The sequence below is a fragment of the Patella vulgata genome, chromosome 9, assembly GCF_932274485.2.
Source record: "Patella vulgata chromosome 9, xgPatVulg1.2, whole genome shotgun sequence".
NCBI lineage: Eukaryota > Metazoa > Mollusca > Gastropoda > Patellidae > Patella > Patella vulgata.
The window spans coordinates 19,024,139-19,038,717 of record NC_065887.2 but is presented as its reverse complement, the minus strand read 5'-3'; the positions used below and the strand labels follow the sequence as shown (position 1 = coordinate 19,038,717).

At 36.4% G+C, this 14,579-nt stretch overlaps 1 protein-coding gene across 4 annotated transcripts; it reads left to right on the top strand.

Annotated features, from left to right (window-relative positions):
* Positions 1-3,318: 3,318 nt before the first annotated feature.
* Positions 3,319-14,299, top strand: LOC126807763 (protein mono-ADP-ribosyltransferase PARP12). 4 transcript variants are annotated; one of them, XM_056103176.1, is made up of 11 exons: positions 3,319-3,450; positions 4,473-4,644; positions 5,439-5,533; positions 7,509-7,783; positions 8,201-8,324; positions 9,175-9,265; positions 9,636-9,728; positions 10,118-10,262; positions 10,824-10,924; positions 11,690-11,761; positions 12,200-14,299. In XM_056103176.1, exons 3-11 carry the CDS (start codon positions 5,517-5,519, stop codon positions 12,434-12,436), a joined length of 1,155 nt encoding a protein of 384 aa, XP_055959151.1. In that variant the 5' UTR covers positions 3,319-3,450; positions 4,473-4,644; positions 5,439-5,516; the 3' UTR covers positions 12,437-14,299. The 4 variants fall into 4 exon arrangements, with proteins under 4 accessions (XP_055959151.1, XP_055959150.1, XP_050388505.2 ...); XM_056103175.1 differs by having other exon boundaries at positions 7,210-7,783; XM_050532548.2 differs by having other exon boundaries at positions 7,162-7,783.
* Positions 14,300-14,579: the final 280 nt, after the last annotated feature.

Below are 14,579 nucleotides of genomic sequence, written 5' to 3'. Positions count from 1 at the left end.
GTCCACGCCAATGTGTACACAGGACCTCGGTTTTTCGTCCCATCCGAACGACTAGACAGCTGTCCTTGTCCGCCTCGAAAAGAATAGAGTCCCTATATATGATATGAACAAAGAAAGGGGATGGGGTGGAGCGGGGGGGGGGGGGGTGAGGTATTTGACATTTTCACGTGGCCTCGTCCAGTCGATAAAATCAGTCAGTTAGTTCAGTCGAATAATCCAGTCGAATAAACCAGTCGAATAATTCAGTCGAAAAGATCAGTCGAATACTTCAGTCGAACAGTTCAGTCGAATAATTCAGTCGAATAAACAAGTCGCTCAATATCAAGCAGCGGTGGCAGCGGGCTAAGATAATATACTAGCAAATCATGCTCGTAGACATAGCTGAAGGAGCCGGGGCATGGGGTAGGGACCGGGGGGCTTCCCAACTAGTTTCAAGAAATGGAAAGAAATGAAATGGGGTTTTAACGTCCTACTGTTCTGCTTGGAACTGGGCTAATGAAGACGGGCATACGCCATACACTGTGCGATGAGGGAAATTTTGCCCGGACAGCGGCACTACGGCCTACTCTTATATCGAATTCCATCTGTTAAGGGATCTTTTACGTCCACGCCACTGTGTACACGGGACCTCGGTTTTTCGTCCCACCCGAACGACTAGACAGTTGTCCTTGTCTGCCTCGAAAAGAATAGAGTCCCTATATATAATATGAACGAAGAAAGGGGATGGGGTGGGGTGGGGGATGAGGTATTTGACATTTTCATGTGGCCTCGTCCAGTTGATAAAATCCATGCCCCGGCTCTTTCAGCTATGTCTACGAGCATGATTTGCTACTATATTATCTTAGCCCGCTGCCACCGCTGCTTAATATTGAGCGACTTGTTTATTCGACTGAAGTATTCGACTGAAGTATTCGACTGAATTATTCGACTGGTTTATTCGACTGGATTATTCGACTGAACTAACTGACTGATTTTATCGACTGGTCGAGGCCACATGAAAATGTCAAATACCACATCCCGACACGACCCCCCCCCCCCCCCCCGTCCCACCCCATCCCCTTTCCTCGTTCATATTATATATAGGGACTCTATTCTTTTCGAGGCGGACAAAGACAGCTGTCTAGTCTTTCGGATGGGACGAAAAACCGAGGTCACGTGTATACATTGGCGTGGACGTAAAAGATCCCTTGACAGATGGAATTCGATATAAGAGTATGCCGTAGTGCCGCTGTCCGGGCAATATTTCCGTCATCGCACAGTGTATGGCGTATGCCCGTTTTCATTAGCCCAGTTCCAAGAAGAACAGTAGGACGTTAAAAACCCATTTCATTTCTTGAAACTAGTTGGGAAGCCCCCCGGCCCCTACCCCATGCCCCGGCTCCTTCAGCTATGTCTACGAGCATGATTTGTTACTATATTATCTTAGCCCTCTGCCACCGCTGCTTAATATTGAGCGACTTGTTTATTCGACTGAATTATTCGACTGAAGTATTCGACTGAACTTTTCGACTGAATTATTCGACTGGTTTATTCGACTGGATTATTTGACTGAACTAACTGACTGATTTTATCGACTGGACGAGGCCACATTAAAATGTCAAATACCTCATCCCCCCCCCCGCCCCACCCCATCCCCTTTCTTCGTTCATATCATATATAGGGACTCTATTCTTTTCGAGGCGGACAAGGACAGCTGTCTAGTCTTTCGGATGGGACGAAAAACCGAGGTCTCGTGTACACATTCGCGTGGACGTAAAAGATCCTTTGGCAGATGGAATTCGATATAAGAGTAGGCCGTAGTGCCGCTGTCCGGGCAAAATTTCCCTCATAGCACAGTGTATGGCGTATGCCCGTCTTCATTAGCCCAGTTCCAAGCAGAACAGTAGGACGTTAAAACCCCATTTCATTTCTTTTCATTTCTTGAAACTAGTTGGGAAGCCACCCGGTCCCTACCACATGCCCCCGGCGCCTTCAGCTATGGCCACGAGCATGATTTGCTACTATATTATCTTAGCCCGCTGCTTAATATTGAGCGACTTGTTTATTCGACTGAATTATTCGACTGGATTATTCGACTGAATTATTCGACTGAACTTTTCGACTGGTTTATTCGACTGAATTATTCGACTGAACTAACTGACTGATTTTATCGACTGGACGAGGCCACATGAAAATGTCAAATACCTCATCCCCCCGCCCCACCCCATCCCCTTTCTTCGTTCATATCATATATAGGGACTCTATTCTTTTCGAGGCGGACAAGGACAGCTGTCTAGTCTTTCGGACGGGACGAAAAACCGAGGTCCCGTGTACACATTCGCCTGGACGTAAAAGATCCTTTGACAGATGGAATTCGATATAAGAGTAGGCCGTAGTGCCGCTGTCCAGGCAAAATTTACCTCATAGCACAGTGTATGGCGTATGCCCGTCTTCATTAGCCCAGTTCCAAGCAGAACAGTAGGACGTTAAAACCACATTTCATTTCTTTTCATTTCTTGAAACTAGTTTGGAAGCCCCCCGGTCCCTACCCCATGCCCCTGGCTCCTTCAGCTATGGCTACCAGCATGATTTGCTACTAATTATCTTAGCCCGCTACCACCGCTGCTTAATATTGAGCGACTTGTTTATTCGACTGAACTATTCGACTGAAGTATTCGACTGAACTTTTCGACTGAATTATTCGACTGGTTTATTCGACTGGATTATTCGACTGAACTAACTGACTGATTTTATCGACTGGACGAGGCCATATGAAAATGTCAAATACCTCATACCGACACGCCCCCCCCCCGCCCCATCGCATCCCCTTTCCACGTTCATATCTATATTGACTCTATTCTTTTCGAGGCGGACAAGGACGGCTGTCTAGTCGTTCGGATGGGACGAGCATGAACTAACTGACTGATGTTATCGACTGAACTAACTGACTGATTTTATTGACTGGACGAGGCCACATGATAATGTCAAATACCTCACCCCCATACGCCCCCCTAACCCAACATATCATATATAGGGACTCTATTCTTTTGGAGGTGGACAAGGACAGATGTCTAGTCGTTCGGATGGGACGAAAAACCGAGGTCCCGTGTACACATTGGCGTGCACTTAAAAGATGGGGGCATATGGGGATGAGGGAAAAAGTAAAGCATGACTTTATTAAGCCGCGGTGGCAATAACTAAAATAACACCTTAAAGTTTTAATTTGAACAATCAAATTTGAACATGAGGGGACGTAAAAAATAAACAAAAACAATGATAAAAGATATTGGAATTAGTGCGTTTTTTCTTTAACTTATACTGATTACAAACGATTCCAAAATTTTAATAAGCCATCGACCGGTTTATTCGACTGACTATTTGATTTGGACTTAGGGTCGACTTATCTACGCTCTACGACGGAAGTATTTTATAATCGAAACAGAAAGGTCGCGAAAATCATCTTAACATAATGTAAGTTTATTTTGTTTAAGTTATCTTGACGTGAACAGAACAAAATGGTACAGTCCACTGACAATTCAATATTCTCTGTCCTCTGTCCTCTGGTCATCTGTCCTCTGTCCTGGGGTCATCTGCTGTGCTGATCTATCACTATCTGAATCTCAGTATCTGTGTTAAAGGCTCAATACCACTCTTGTTGTTATAGAATAATATGTCCCGATCTTTATTCTGGTCAACAAATTGTACTATTTTACAGTATTCCAATTAACTGATGATACAAATTTCATCTTAACACATCTAATTTAAAAAATTGGAAAAATTCAACTAAATGATTTGAAAAGCCTAACGTAAACCTTTTCAAATGTGACTTGGATTTTAAAATATTTCCGAACCCTCTGGACAAGTAAAAGTAAAATAGGATGTAATGGATAATTTACACAACAGGTAGGACACTTAAACATCTAATACTTAGAATAAGGCTAATATTTATTTACTGAAGCTGTCAAGCCAGCATGAGTGTTATTGTCCCTTTAATTAAAGGACCTTAATCATTAAAGGAGCTAAATACTAATATTTGGATATCAGAAGCCCATCTTCCACCTACTTTTCATCGAATTCCATATGTCAATTCCTAGGACCATGATCAGTTTTTTTTTGTGTCCCATCCAAATGACTAGACAAAAGACACTGTTAAATTCCTTGCTCTTTGTCCTAAACCACTGTCGAAGGTAAAGATATATGCAGAAAAATCCTGAAGGAGTCGACCAACAGTCATGGAGTTTGAACCCGGAACATCCTGGTTAGCGAGCCAGTGCCTTACCCACTGAAGCACCCATGGCTCTCTAGAACCACAAATGTACATGTTCAATAGCAACATGGATCTTATAAGGTCCATGATAGCAGCAATGCATTTTTGCAGATATTTTTCCAATTCTGCATACAGATCTATTTAATTGATCATCCCTGATACTCACTAACTCAGTATAAGACAGCTAGCTATTGACCTACTTTTTTATAAGTTGATTTATGTGTAGGTATACAGATTTCCAATGTTTCAAATAAAACAGATGTCTGAGGATCTAGATGATAGTCTAGAAAGTGAATCGTCACCTCCTGCCTTCCGTGTCGACAGATATACACCCACACTTGATGATGATGAGGAGGAACCATTTTTACAGGCAGCTCTGTTAAATGAAGGAGCGGAGGGTAAGTTTGAATAACAAGAGAGAGAGAGAGAGTTTAACCTCCTCTCACACAATCTAGGCCGTTTCTATGGTTCGATTTTTTATCTCAATAATTTGCTTGCGTGAAGGGATCTTTAACAGTGGGAGGAAACTGGAGGACCCGGAGAAAACCCACGAGGTTGGACAAGTGACCTCTAGACCTTGTGATACAACACGCTAACCATTCGGCCACCCAAACCCCTGACTCAGTTGAAATGTGAGAAATAGAATAATAAAGAGATGGGTTTTTTTAATATTGTGTTCTATTAATCATTGCATCTCAAAATGAAATGTGGTCGTATCTTTTCATCTCCCCTGTCCATCGATCTGAAGTTTTCGATTGACTTGAACTTTTTATACAGTAGTTATGTTAACGAGATGAAGAATCCCATTGATTTTCTCATGATTACTGTCAGACTAAGAATCATTGATTTTGAATGATTTTCATTAATTACTGTCAGTTATAGCCCCCCTGAATGCTCTAGTGTCTTAATTTACCATGCAATTGATTTTCAACAATTTCCAATAATTATTGTTAGTTATTGCTCTTGATAATTTCTTGATAAAAATTCTTGTGGACACTCTGCTCTAGAGGCCAAAGCTATATAAATTATTATATAGCCTTTAGAAACCACATTACAATATTTTGTTTAGGCGAAATATATTTCGATATACCACAGGCTTACGTTAATTCCATATTCTGAAGAAATTTTAACCAACTGTTACAAAGAAATTTTCTTTTCATTTTGGTCTTATATATATATTGTTATCTTTCAGATAAATTTCAAACTGAATTAGATCAGGCATTGGCTATAAGTTTGCTTGAATCAGATCTAGGAATAAATGACAGTTTAGATGGAAAATCAAATGAAGTAAGTAAATATATTTTTGCTTCAAGATATAGTTATGATATTATTGTCAACCATATTTGTCTATCCTCACTTACTGGTACTCTGTCTGCTTTTTACCAAATTTCTGGAAAAGTAATTAGTGGAGTAAAGCTGACTCCTATTGCTTTTCAGCACATAATTTCCTGAGTTATTGCTGCTGACTACTCTCTCTACAGAATATAGAGTTAATTTCTTGGATACTCGTAAGATGTTCAGCAATATTGGGCTACCTGTACTGAACATTTATTTATAGAATTAAATGGCGCCCTGACACTGAAAAGTTGTGTATATGCTATTGTGCATATGCCTTGTCTACCTGTTTTTATACGCCCACATTTTCATGTGGACATATATTGTCGCTGCCCCTGTTCGTTTGGAAGTCTGTATTTTCATCTGACATCTGTCTCTCTGTCCATTTGCCCACAATTTGTTTGTGGACACCCTACAGATCACAATTTTTATCCGCTCTTGACGAAACTTGAAATATAGGCTTATAACCAAAAGATCTCAGTTCCTTTCGATATTGACATGTATCAGACATGATTGTACAAAAAATCATGTTTTAGCTTGTAGACCGTCTAGAGGTCACAATTTTTATCCGATTTTAAAATTGTTTAAACATCCATTATGCAAGAGCTAAATCTGCCTATTGCAAGTCTCTATTTAGGCTTCAGATGTTATAGAAATTATTAATTAGACCTTTATTTACACGACAAGCTTAAAATCAACTCTGTAGACCCACCGATGGCTTGGATACAGTTTGGATTTAAACAGCCTCGTCCATTTAAAATTAAATCAATAAATTGCGGACCAAGCTAACGTTTACCGTTACTCGCTGAGGTCACAACTGGAAACAGGTGATGAAAAGCCTGCCAAGCGAGGCTACCATAGATATTGAGCATGTTACTTGATAATCGAGAATATGTGGGTGGAGTTATCGCTTGTCAATCAAACGATCGCCAATTTTCATAGACGGTGAAGACAGAATTGATGCCTATTTCAAATCCAAACTTCTAACAGTGACAATTCCGTTCAGAACAAAGTAATTTGACTGAAATTTTCAACATTTTCTTTTTTTATCATCTGTTTTTGAATTATTATAGCAAGAATGGCCAACTCTTTATAAAACTCTTAACTAATGTATCTTTAATTATTTCATATTTCATGGTTACACCCTGATGATGGTTGAGTTCGAATGATGAAACTGAAAATATATGTTTATATCCCAAAGATTTCAGTTCATTTCGATATTCACGCATTTCAGACCATAACTTTCTGGATTATGGCCCCTGATATGAAAAATTGCAGGGTTTATTTTAGCTTTTTCTCCATCCATCTCTTGCAAAATGTATGCGTATTTTGCATGGCAACCACTGGTTGAGATGATAATTGTTATTATTAACAGTTCAAGAAATCTGTAAATCAATTTAAACACTGTAAATATGAAGATTGTGACATTTTGTCTTTTCAATTTAAAGAAGTTTAAACAATTTTGCCCAAGGCAATGAAAGGACACAATTATGTTACCCTACAGGTCATTGCAGATTTCTGGTAGTACTTTCAGTACTAAACACTAATATTAATCCTATGATTATATATTCTATCAATAGCTATTGACAAATGAAAGATTAGAAATTAATGAATTAAATGATCTTCAGGTGCGAGGAAGTAGTGACTATAGCAATTTTGGAGCCACATCACTGCATGTCGACAGTGGTCCGCGTGAAATGAGTGGGCATCGGGCAGAAACGTCAAATGATTCTGGTTCTCGGACAGCAATGACAAAGGAGGACAAAGATTATTCTCGTGAATTGAAAGAATTAATTAGATGTGGGATTATCTCCCCTTCCCAACTCAATGAAAAGTTTCGTCATATAATTGGAAATGATTACACTCAGAATGATTCTGATGAAAACATTGATACTGTTGATGTGAATGTACAAATTTCTGATTCAAGCATTCGTGGAATTGAGGAGTTAGAACCAGTTCCTTTTACATCAGATAACCGTCTTCAAAATTGGTCCAAAGAAGACATAAATGATCATGGATCAGTTCATTTGTATAAATTATTCCCCATATACCCTGGTTGTAGAGAATATGATGCAATTTTACACGATTTCACGCAAGCAGGACTAATCATAGAGAAGGTAGAGAGATTACAAAATGTCCATTTATTAGAAAAATATAAAAGTGAACAAGATCATCTTTTAAAAGCCAGACAACATATAGAAGGTTAGTTCTGCTTTATTTGAAGGTTTTTGTTCTGGTACATATTTTATCATCAGGCACTTATATTATGTAAAACTAAAAGAAATGTTCTTGTATATCCTCATTTATGGAGAATTGGACATTTCAAAATAATCCTTCAGGGGATAAATCCCAGTTTTCCTAGGACCCTTCAAAAGATAAAGTTTGCTAAGTAGGTGTCAAAATAGTATTCATACTTAACTATTTTGTTATTTTGCAATATGATAGTATTAACCTGTAAATTATGTTACTCACTGGAAAAAAACAAAATTCGAAACTATAACGGCAACTATAATGAGTTTTAGACAGGTTTACAAATTTTTACAAACGGTCTACTTTATTGTCCTTTAAAAAAGGAATGATTTAATTTCTTGATTACTAATATTATATAATTATTTGTAGGTTTTGATCTAAATGTGCGATATTTATATCATGGAACACCAGCTGATAAAGAACGTATTAGTGAAGAAGGATTAGATGCTAGGTTAAGTCGTATGGGATGTTTTGGTAAAGGTATATATTTTAGGTAAGATATTTTCATCTTATTAACTTTCGTAGGATGCTCCCCACATTTAGAATTGTTTAGAATTATGTACCTTTTCGAAATTTTCTGAATTGTTTAGCTCATAACTGCTCAGACGACTTGGCTGCTGGTGGGCATATGTTTTGATACCTTGCAACCAATGATGTGTATGTTAGTATTAGCCCCAGTGCATTATTGAATGCCACGTCCAATCCACTAACATTCAATCCATTAACATTTTTTTGAATGAGATCCATTATCTAAATATATTTTCATTGTTAATACTGAACTATTAGATGATCTGATTTCTGGACGAATGAAATAGTTCTGAGGCTAAATAATTTGTATGAGATAAAAAAAAACTGTTATTGAATCATTGTGGGACTACATGAATGTTTTATTGGTATTGGAGCTGTGAGGAGCCACAGTGGGTAAGACGCTGGCTCGCTAGCCTGGAGGTCGTGTGTTAAATCCTGCCATTGGCTGAGAAAGTTCATCGGAATATTCTGGCGTGTTTTCCATTGTCAGTAGTGCAGGATGGAGGGCCTGACAAGCACAGCTGTCTAGTCATTCAGATGGGACCATAAACTGAGGCCCTGTGTATATATTGGCATGCACATAAAAGATGCCTTGGCAGTTGTAACATCGATATAAGAGTAGGCCATAGTGCGGCTGCCCGGGCAAAATTTGCCTCATAGCGCCCTGTATGGCGTATCAAGTTGGGGTTGAACAGTAGGATGTTAAACCTCATTTTATTCCATTTGATTTTTATTGGAACTGTGGAATTACATGATTTTATGAGACTGGAAAACTGCAACATTTGATTAAGAAGACTATTTATTATATGTTTCAGTGATAATCCAAGGAAATGTATTCAATATACTGGCGTAAATAAAAAATCAGAATGTATTTTAATGTGTAGAGTTATACTTGGAGATGCTAAGGTAAGTATATATTTTTCAACTTTTATAAAGCATAAATCTGCAGTTCTTCCATAGACCTAGAGTTCCTCTATGTTTAAGTGGCACTTAGAAACTGGTTGAGAATAACACATGACAGAATTCTTTGCTTGACAAAGAAGGGAGAACCCTCGTCGAAACGTCGCTGTAATAAACTCTTAAATAACTTGTATTCCATATAATTGTGTCACGTGTTATCTTTGGACAGCCTCATCAAAATACTTTTAATAGCCACAGAACCATTTAGGTTTTCTCCAGAATCCCTATATAGATGCTTCAAATTTTTCTGAGAATTCGCTAAAAAAAAAAAACACCTTGTAGAATTTGAGATCTTATTTGTCTATATTATATTCAGGTTTATCCACCAAAGGCTACAGATGTTGATCTTCGACGAGAACCAGAAAAAGAAATTGCTACTGGAGGCTGGAGATTTTATGATTCTGTTAAGGTAAGACCAACTTTGAGTTGCTTTAAGGTATGCAAGAATATAAGGTACCGATGAGAAAGTTATTAGTCGTTAGTTGTTTTTGTTTTGGCGGGTTATATGCCGTTTTCTGTCGAGCATGATTTGCTGATTATTTAATGTATGCAAGAATATATGGTACCAATGAGGAAGGTATTAGTCATCAGTTGTTTTTGTTTTGGAGGGTTATATGCCATTTTCTGCCGAGCATGATTTGCAGATTGTTTAATGTGGGCTGCATTGTAGATCTTTAATTTGAATGATCTATGACACGTGTTTGTAAGTTTGTATTTGTTATTTTAATTTTGAACCTTAGAAATGGTCATTATAACAAAAGCATTTTTTTAGTAAAGTGATTTCATTTTTTTTTCCAGGGTTGTCCTATTGATTATAATGAATTTATTGTATATGAAAACCGTCGTGCTATGATAGAATATATAATAACATACAGAACAGATCCAAACTCTACAATTAAAGGGCCAACAGCTCAAGGAGGACAATCGGCTTCAATGTCAAATTGTAAGTTATTACAGTGATGTAAATGTAGGGAGCTATTTAGTAAAACACTGAATTTTTGTAATAAATAGTGATATATTTACTGTAATACTTTATCTATAGATTTAAAAGACATATTAAAGAATGAAGTACTTGTTTTTAATTTTCTTTAATAGACTAATATTTGTTTTTATTTCTCTATATATATCTTATTTTGTGATGTTATTTAGTTTGTCTCTTAACAGGTCACCATATAGTTGGTGTAATATAGGCCAATTGGTGCTCGTGTCTATGTGTCAATAAACACCATTTTGATTTTATTAACCAAGAATAATGTTCTACTTACAAAGCTATGGTCTTAATAGCCTTAGAAGATATTTTAGGGTATAAGATAAGCTATAGTGTAGATGTGGTAAGGGTAATGGAAATTGGATGATACAAAGTATAAGACAAGATAAAATAACCTGAATTAAATCCTGGTCGTATGTCTATACCTGATCAAAGGCTTATATCAAAATTTTCACGCCCACATACAAGTTATTATATTTTTATATGGAGTTGATAATATTATGTTTTATATTGCAGTAACTGAAGAAGAACATATGAGAACAATAGAATTAGTTCGTGACAGTGTGAGAAAACAGAGATGTATAGAGAAGGGTGAAGCTTGGGTTGAACCATCTGAAGTAAGAAGTTTTAAAAATTACAATGTAACGCATGAAAACACTCAAATATGATTTATAATTGGTAGAATATTGTTATATATCACATTTCTCTACATTTACTATATTACGTCAAAAATATCTAAACTCAATATAGCATGTTATGATATATTTGAATTACTTCGCTTTTGAATTTTATTTACAGTTATTTCATAGTGACGCACAAGCGAATTATTGAAATAAAATTGAACCATATGTTAGTGTTAGTCCCGAAATGACCTAGTTTGTGTCGAGTGGATGTTAAACCCCATCTCTGTCTCTGTCTCTGTCTCTCTCCCTCTCTCTCTCACACACACACACTTGTGATTGACTTCCTCTTGTTTATATGCCACACTTACTGTGGTTATGTATCGATGTCACCCACATTTGACTATCTATCTGCCCATTTTGTCTTGTCCATGTGTGGTGTAGCTTTCCTGTACTTTCTATTAGAACTGTAATATTTGTTTCTCAAATAGAACTAGTAGTCTTTTTTTCCAATTTTTACTTAATAATAGAGAATTTTCCATCCCATTGTTGACCGAAAATAAGATTTTTTAAGGCAGGTGTTTAGTTGTCAGTGATATAGTGAAGTGTTCCCATGTCCTTTGGATGGCACGAAAAAACGAGGTCTATCTGTGTACATCCCTAAACATGGCACATGTGACCATAAAATCAAACTGTATGTTAGTCAGAAAATTACCAAAGTTAATCTTCCATTATGTATCTTGAAACTTGTATATTTTACAGGAGGAAAGAGAAAAGGAAAGACAAAAATGGCGGAATATAATGAGTTTATCGGATACTGGAGGGAGACCAATGGTAAGTAGCAATTACAACATGACGTTTATTGAGGTAACTCTGTGACTACACAGTTGTATGATCGATCCTCGCTTGGTCTGGGTATCAAATAGAGGAGAATTAATCCCAGTGTTTCAATCAATATGGTGCAATTAGATAGTGCAAGGGAAACAAATATTATTATTAACTAGGACAACTAGAAAGTTCATCAGGATTGTCCAGGATTATTCTTTCCTCCCACTGCTAAAGACCCCTACGCCCAGCCAAATTATTGAAATAAATCGAACCATATGTTAGTCCCGAGTGGATATTAAACCCCATTTCTCTCTCTTTTTGTATATGGTAATTCCTAAGGGGTAATCAAAGATAAAAAGACCATATTTTGAATTAATAGTTACACCTACTTATAATTAATAAGAAGTTGTCCTGTAAAATGTATTTATGTTTTGTTTGTTGTAGCCATACAAGAAGGGTTCAGGGGCAAGTAACTCTCATGGTGCAGTAGGTGGCACCAGTGGCTCTGCCCAAATAGATCCTGACGCTGCAGCTGTTGATGAAGTTATGAATGTTCTAATTACTGATTTTATACAAGTTACCCAAATAGCAGATATGGAAAAAGCAAGGCAAATTATTTTAGATGCGGACATGCAATTAGATGTGGCTGTTGAAAGATATTATTCAACATATGCTGGGTGATATATAAATATCTTTAAGTATGTGGATGATAGCGTGGATTACATGTATGTTTTTTGATATCAAATTTAAGGGTTATATTATTGTAGCCAATCAAAAGTATTGTACAGAGACAAACCTACAGACGATATTTAGCAGCCATGAATACAATCTGTTTCACAGAGGTATTGTGGAAGCCTTCTTATACCTCTGTGTTAAATGACAGACCTTTATAAGTTCAAGTATGCCTTCTCTACAGGTGACATCACATCACAGGGCGTCCATCATCGACTCTATGGCGCATCCATTGTGTTAACTGGTTCGGGCAGAATGATGCCTTTTACTCATTTTATATACCCATTTATGGTACACTAAATAGGAAATATTTTTTATCTAGATATACTTCAAACACCTTTATTTGTTTTTCTAATACTTCAAAAAAATGTTTTAGAATTAAAATTAATTTGCGAGCTCATTAAACTTCACCGATGTCATATCCTTCTCTGTGATTGTAGCGGTCTAGTGAATATTCACTGCTGATTATTATAAGGTGCCATGATATCTTACTGATCCTGCTCTTTCTTAGTTTTAGGTACATTCTTGACATTGGTTAAAGGGAGATCCCTCTTATTTCATCATATGTATATACTGTGGTGTTGAATAGTTTGAAATATGTTAATTAACGCCTATAAAGAACTCATGAAAAAAATGTAAATACATGTATTTAATTTATGATTGTTATATTTTAACAGCTTATGAAATTTTAAACAACAGGAGATTTACTTGTTTTGTGCTTATATGTAATTTAGCTTCTGATATTATTTTCACAAATTGTTTTTTTATATATCAGAACAAAAGGACAAAAACTAATGGAAAAGATGTATATTTATATACATATCATGTTTTTTGGTGTTGTTTTTTGTATATATTACAATGTGTGTCTATTTTATAAATTATTTATATACCATGATATTTATTGTTATCAGTATTTGCTTATATGAAAGATCAAGGTCAACTTGATGTCATTATATAGTCATAAATATTTTTAATTGTTCAAAATCAGTTAAAATTGTTTAACTTTATCTGTATAAAAAAAAGTCAATAGAACCTCAGCGATAAGTATATGTTATGATTACATTTATAGGTTTTTGGAAAAACTTTTTTTTTTTTTTTTTGCTATTTTCCATTTCGGATTAAAAACTCTGTTTCAAATGCCAGATTCTATGTTTTTTGTCACCCCTGTAGATCGTCATTAAGGTAGAAAGCAGAAGTATTTTAAACCATTATTACTACATGTGATTGTTTGCCAACATTAGATGTTCGTACATAAATACAAGTTAAAAAAATATTTAAATAAGTATACAGGATTCAGTTGTGTGGAAGTTGACCTGGGTCTTTAAATTGTTAATTTTAGTTTTTATACGCTCATATTTTCATATGGACGTATATTGTCAATGAAAATGGACTATATTGTCGTCGCCTCTGTCCACAATTTGTCTGTAGACACTCTACAGGTCACAATATTATCCGATTTTGACAAAACTTCAAATATAGGTAGATCTCCAAAAGTTCTGGGTTCCTTTCGATATTGGCATGTATCATATTGAAACATCATGGATTATGGCCCCTGATTGTAAAAAAAGTCATGTTTTAGCTTGTGGAAACCCTAGAGGTCAGAATTTTTATCCTTTTGATATTCGCACTTGTCAGACCGTAACCTGGATTATTGCCCATGATTGTACAAAAAATCACATCTTTGTTTAGCTTGTTCTCTGTCCATCTCATACAAAATATGAGCGTATCTTGCATGGTAACAGCTTGTTGCATTTTGGGAATATTATCAAATTTTTATGATTTTGTTAATAAATGTTATAATAGTCAATAGAACATGTTTGTAATTTCTGTTATCATGTTGTGTCACGATTACTGCAACAATATCCTAACCAATCATAAGAATAACTAAACAGTCTACCTTCCTTCCAGAACGCAGCTGATACTGCATTATCTCAAAGATTCGTAACTTTATCATATTACTCTGTTACTACAGAAACCTATCGGCTTCCCATAAAATAAAGAATTGGATGCAAAGCTCTCCCGCACAGTTACAGATGTTTCTACGACCTAGCCCCAGACGTGTTTCAAAGGCTAGTTCAGCCTAGGATGGGAA

Bases quoted from the DNA above. Each gene is read 5' to 3' on its own strand.
- LOC126807763 (XM_050532548.2), top strand. From the start codon at position 4,488: ATGTTTCAAATAAAACAGATGTCTGAGGATCTAGATGATAGTCTAGAA. The intron at 9,266-9,635 runs GTAAGTATATAT...TATTATATTCAG, and splicing joins TTATACTTGGAGATGCTAAG to GTTTATCCACCAAAGGCTAC. The intron at 11,762-12,199 runs GTAAGTAGCAAT...TGTTTGTTGTAG, and splicing joins ATACTGGAGGGAGACCAATG to CCATACAAGAAGGGTTCAGG.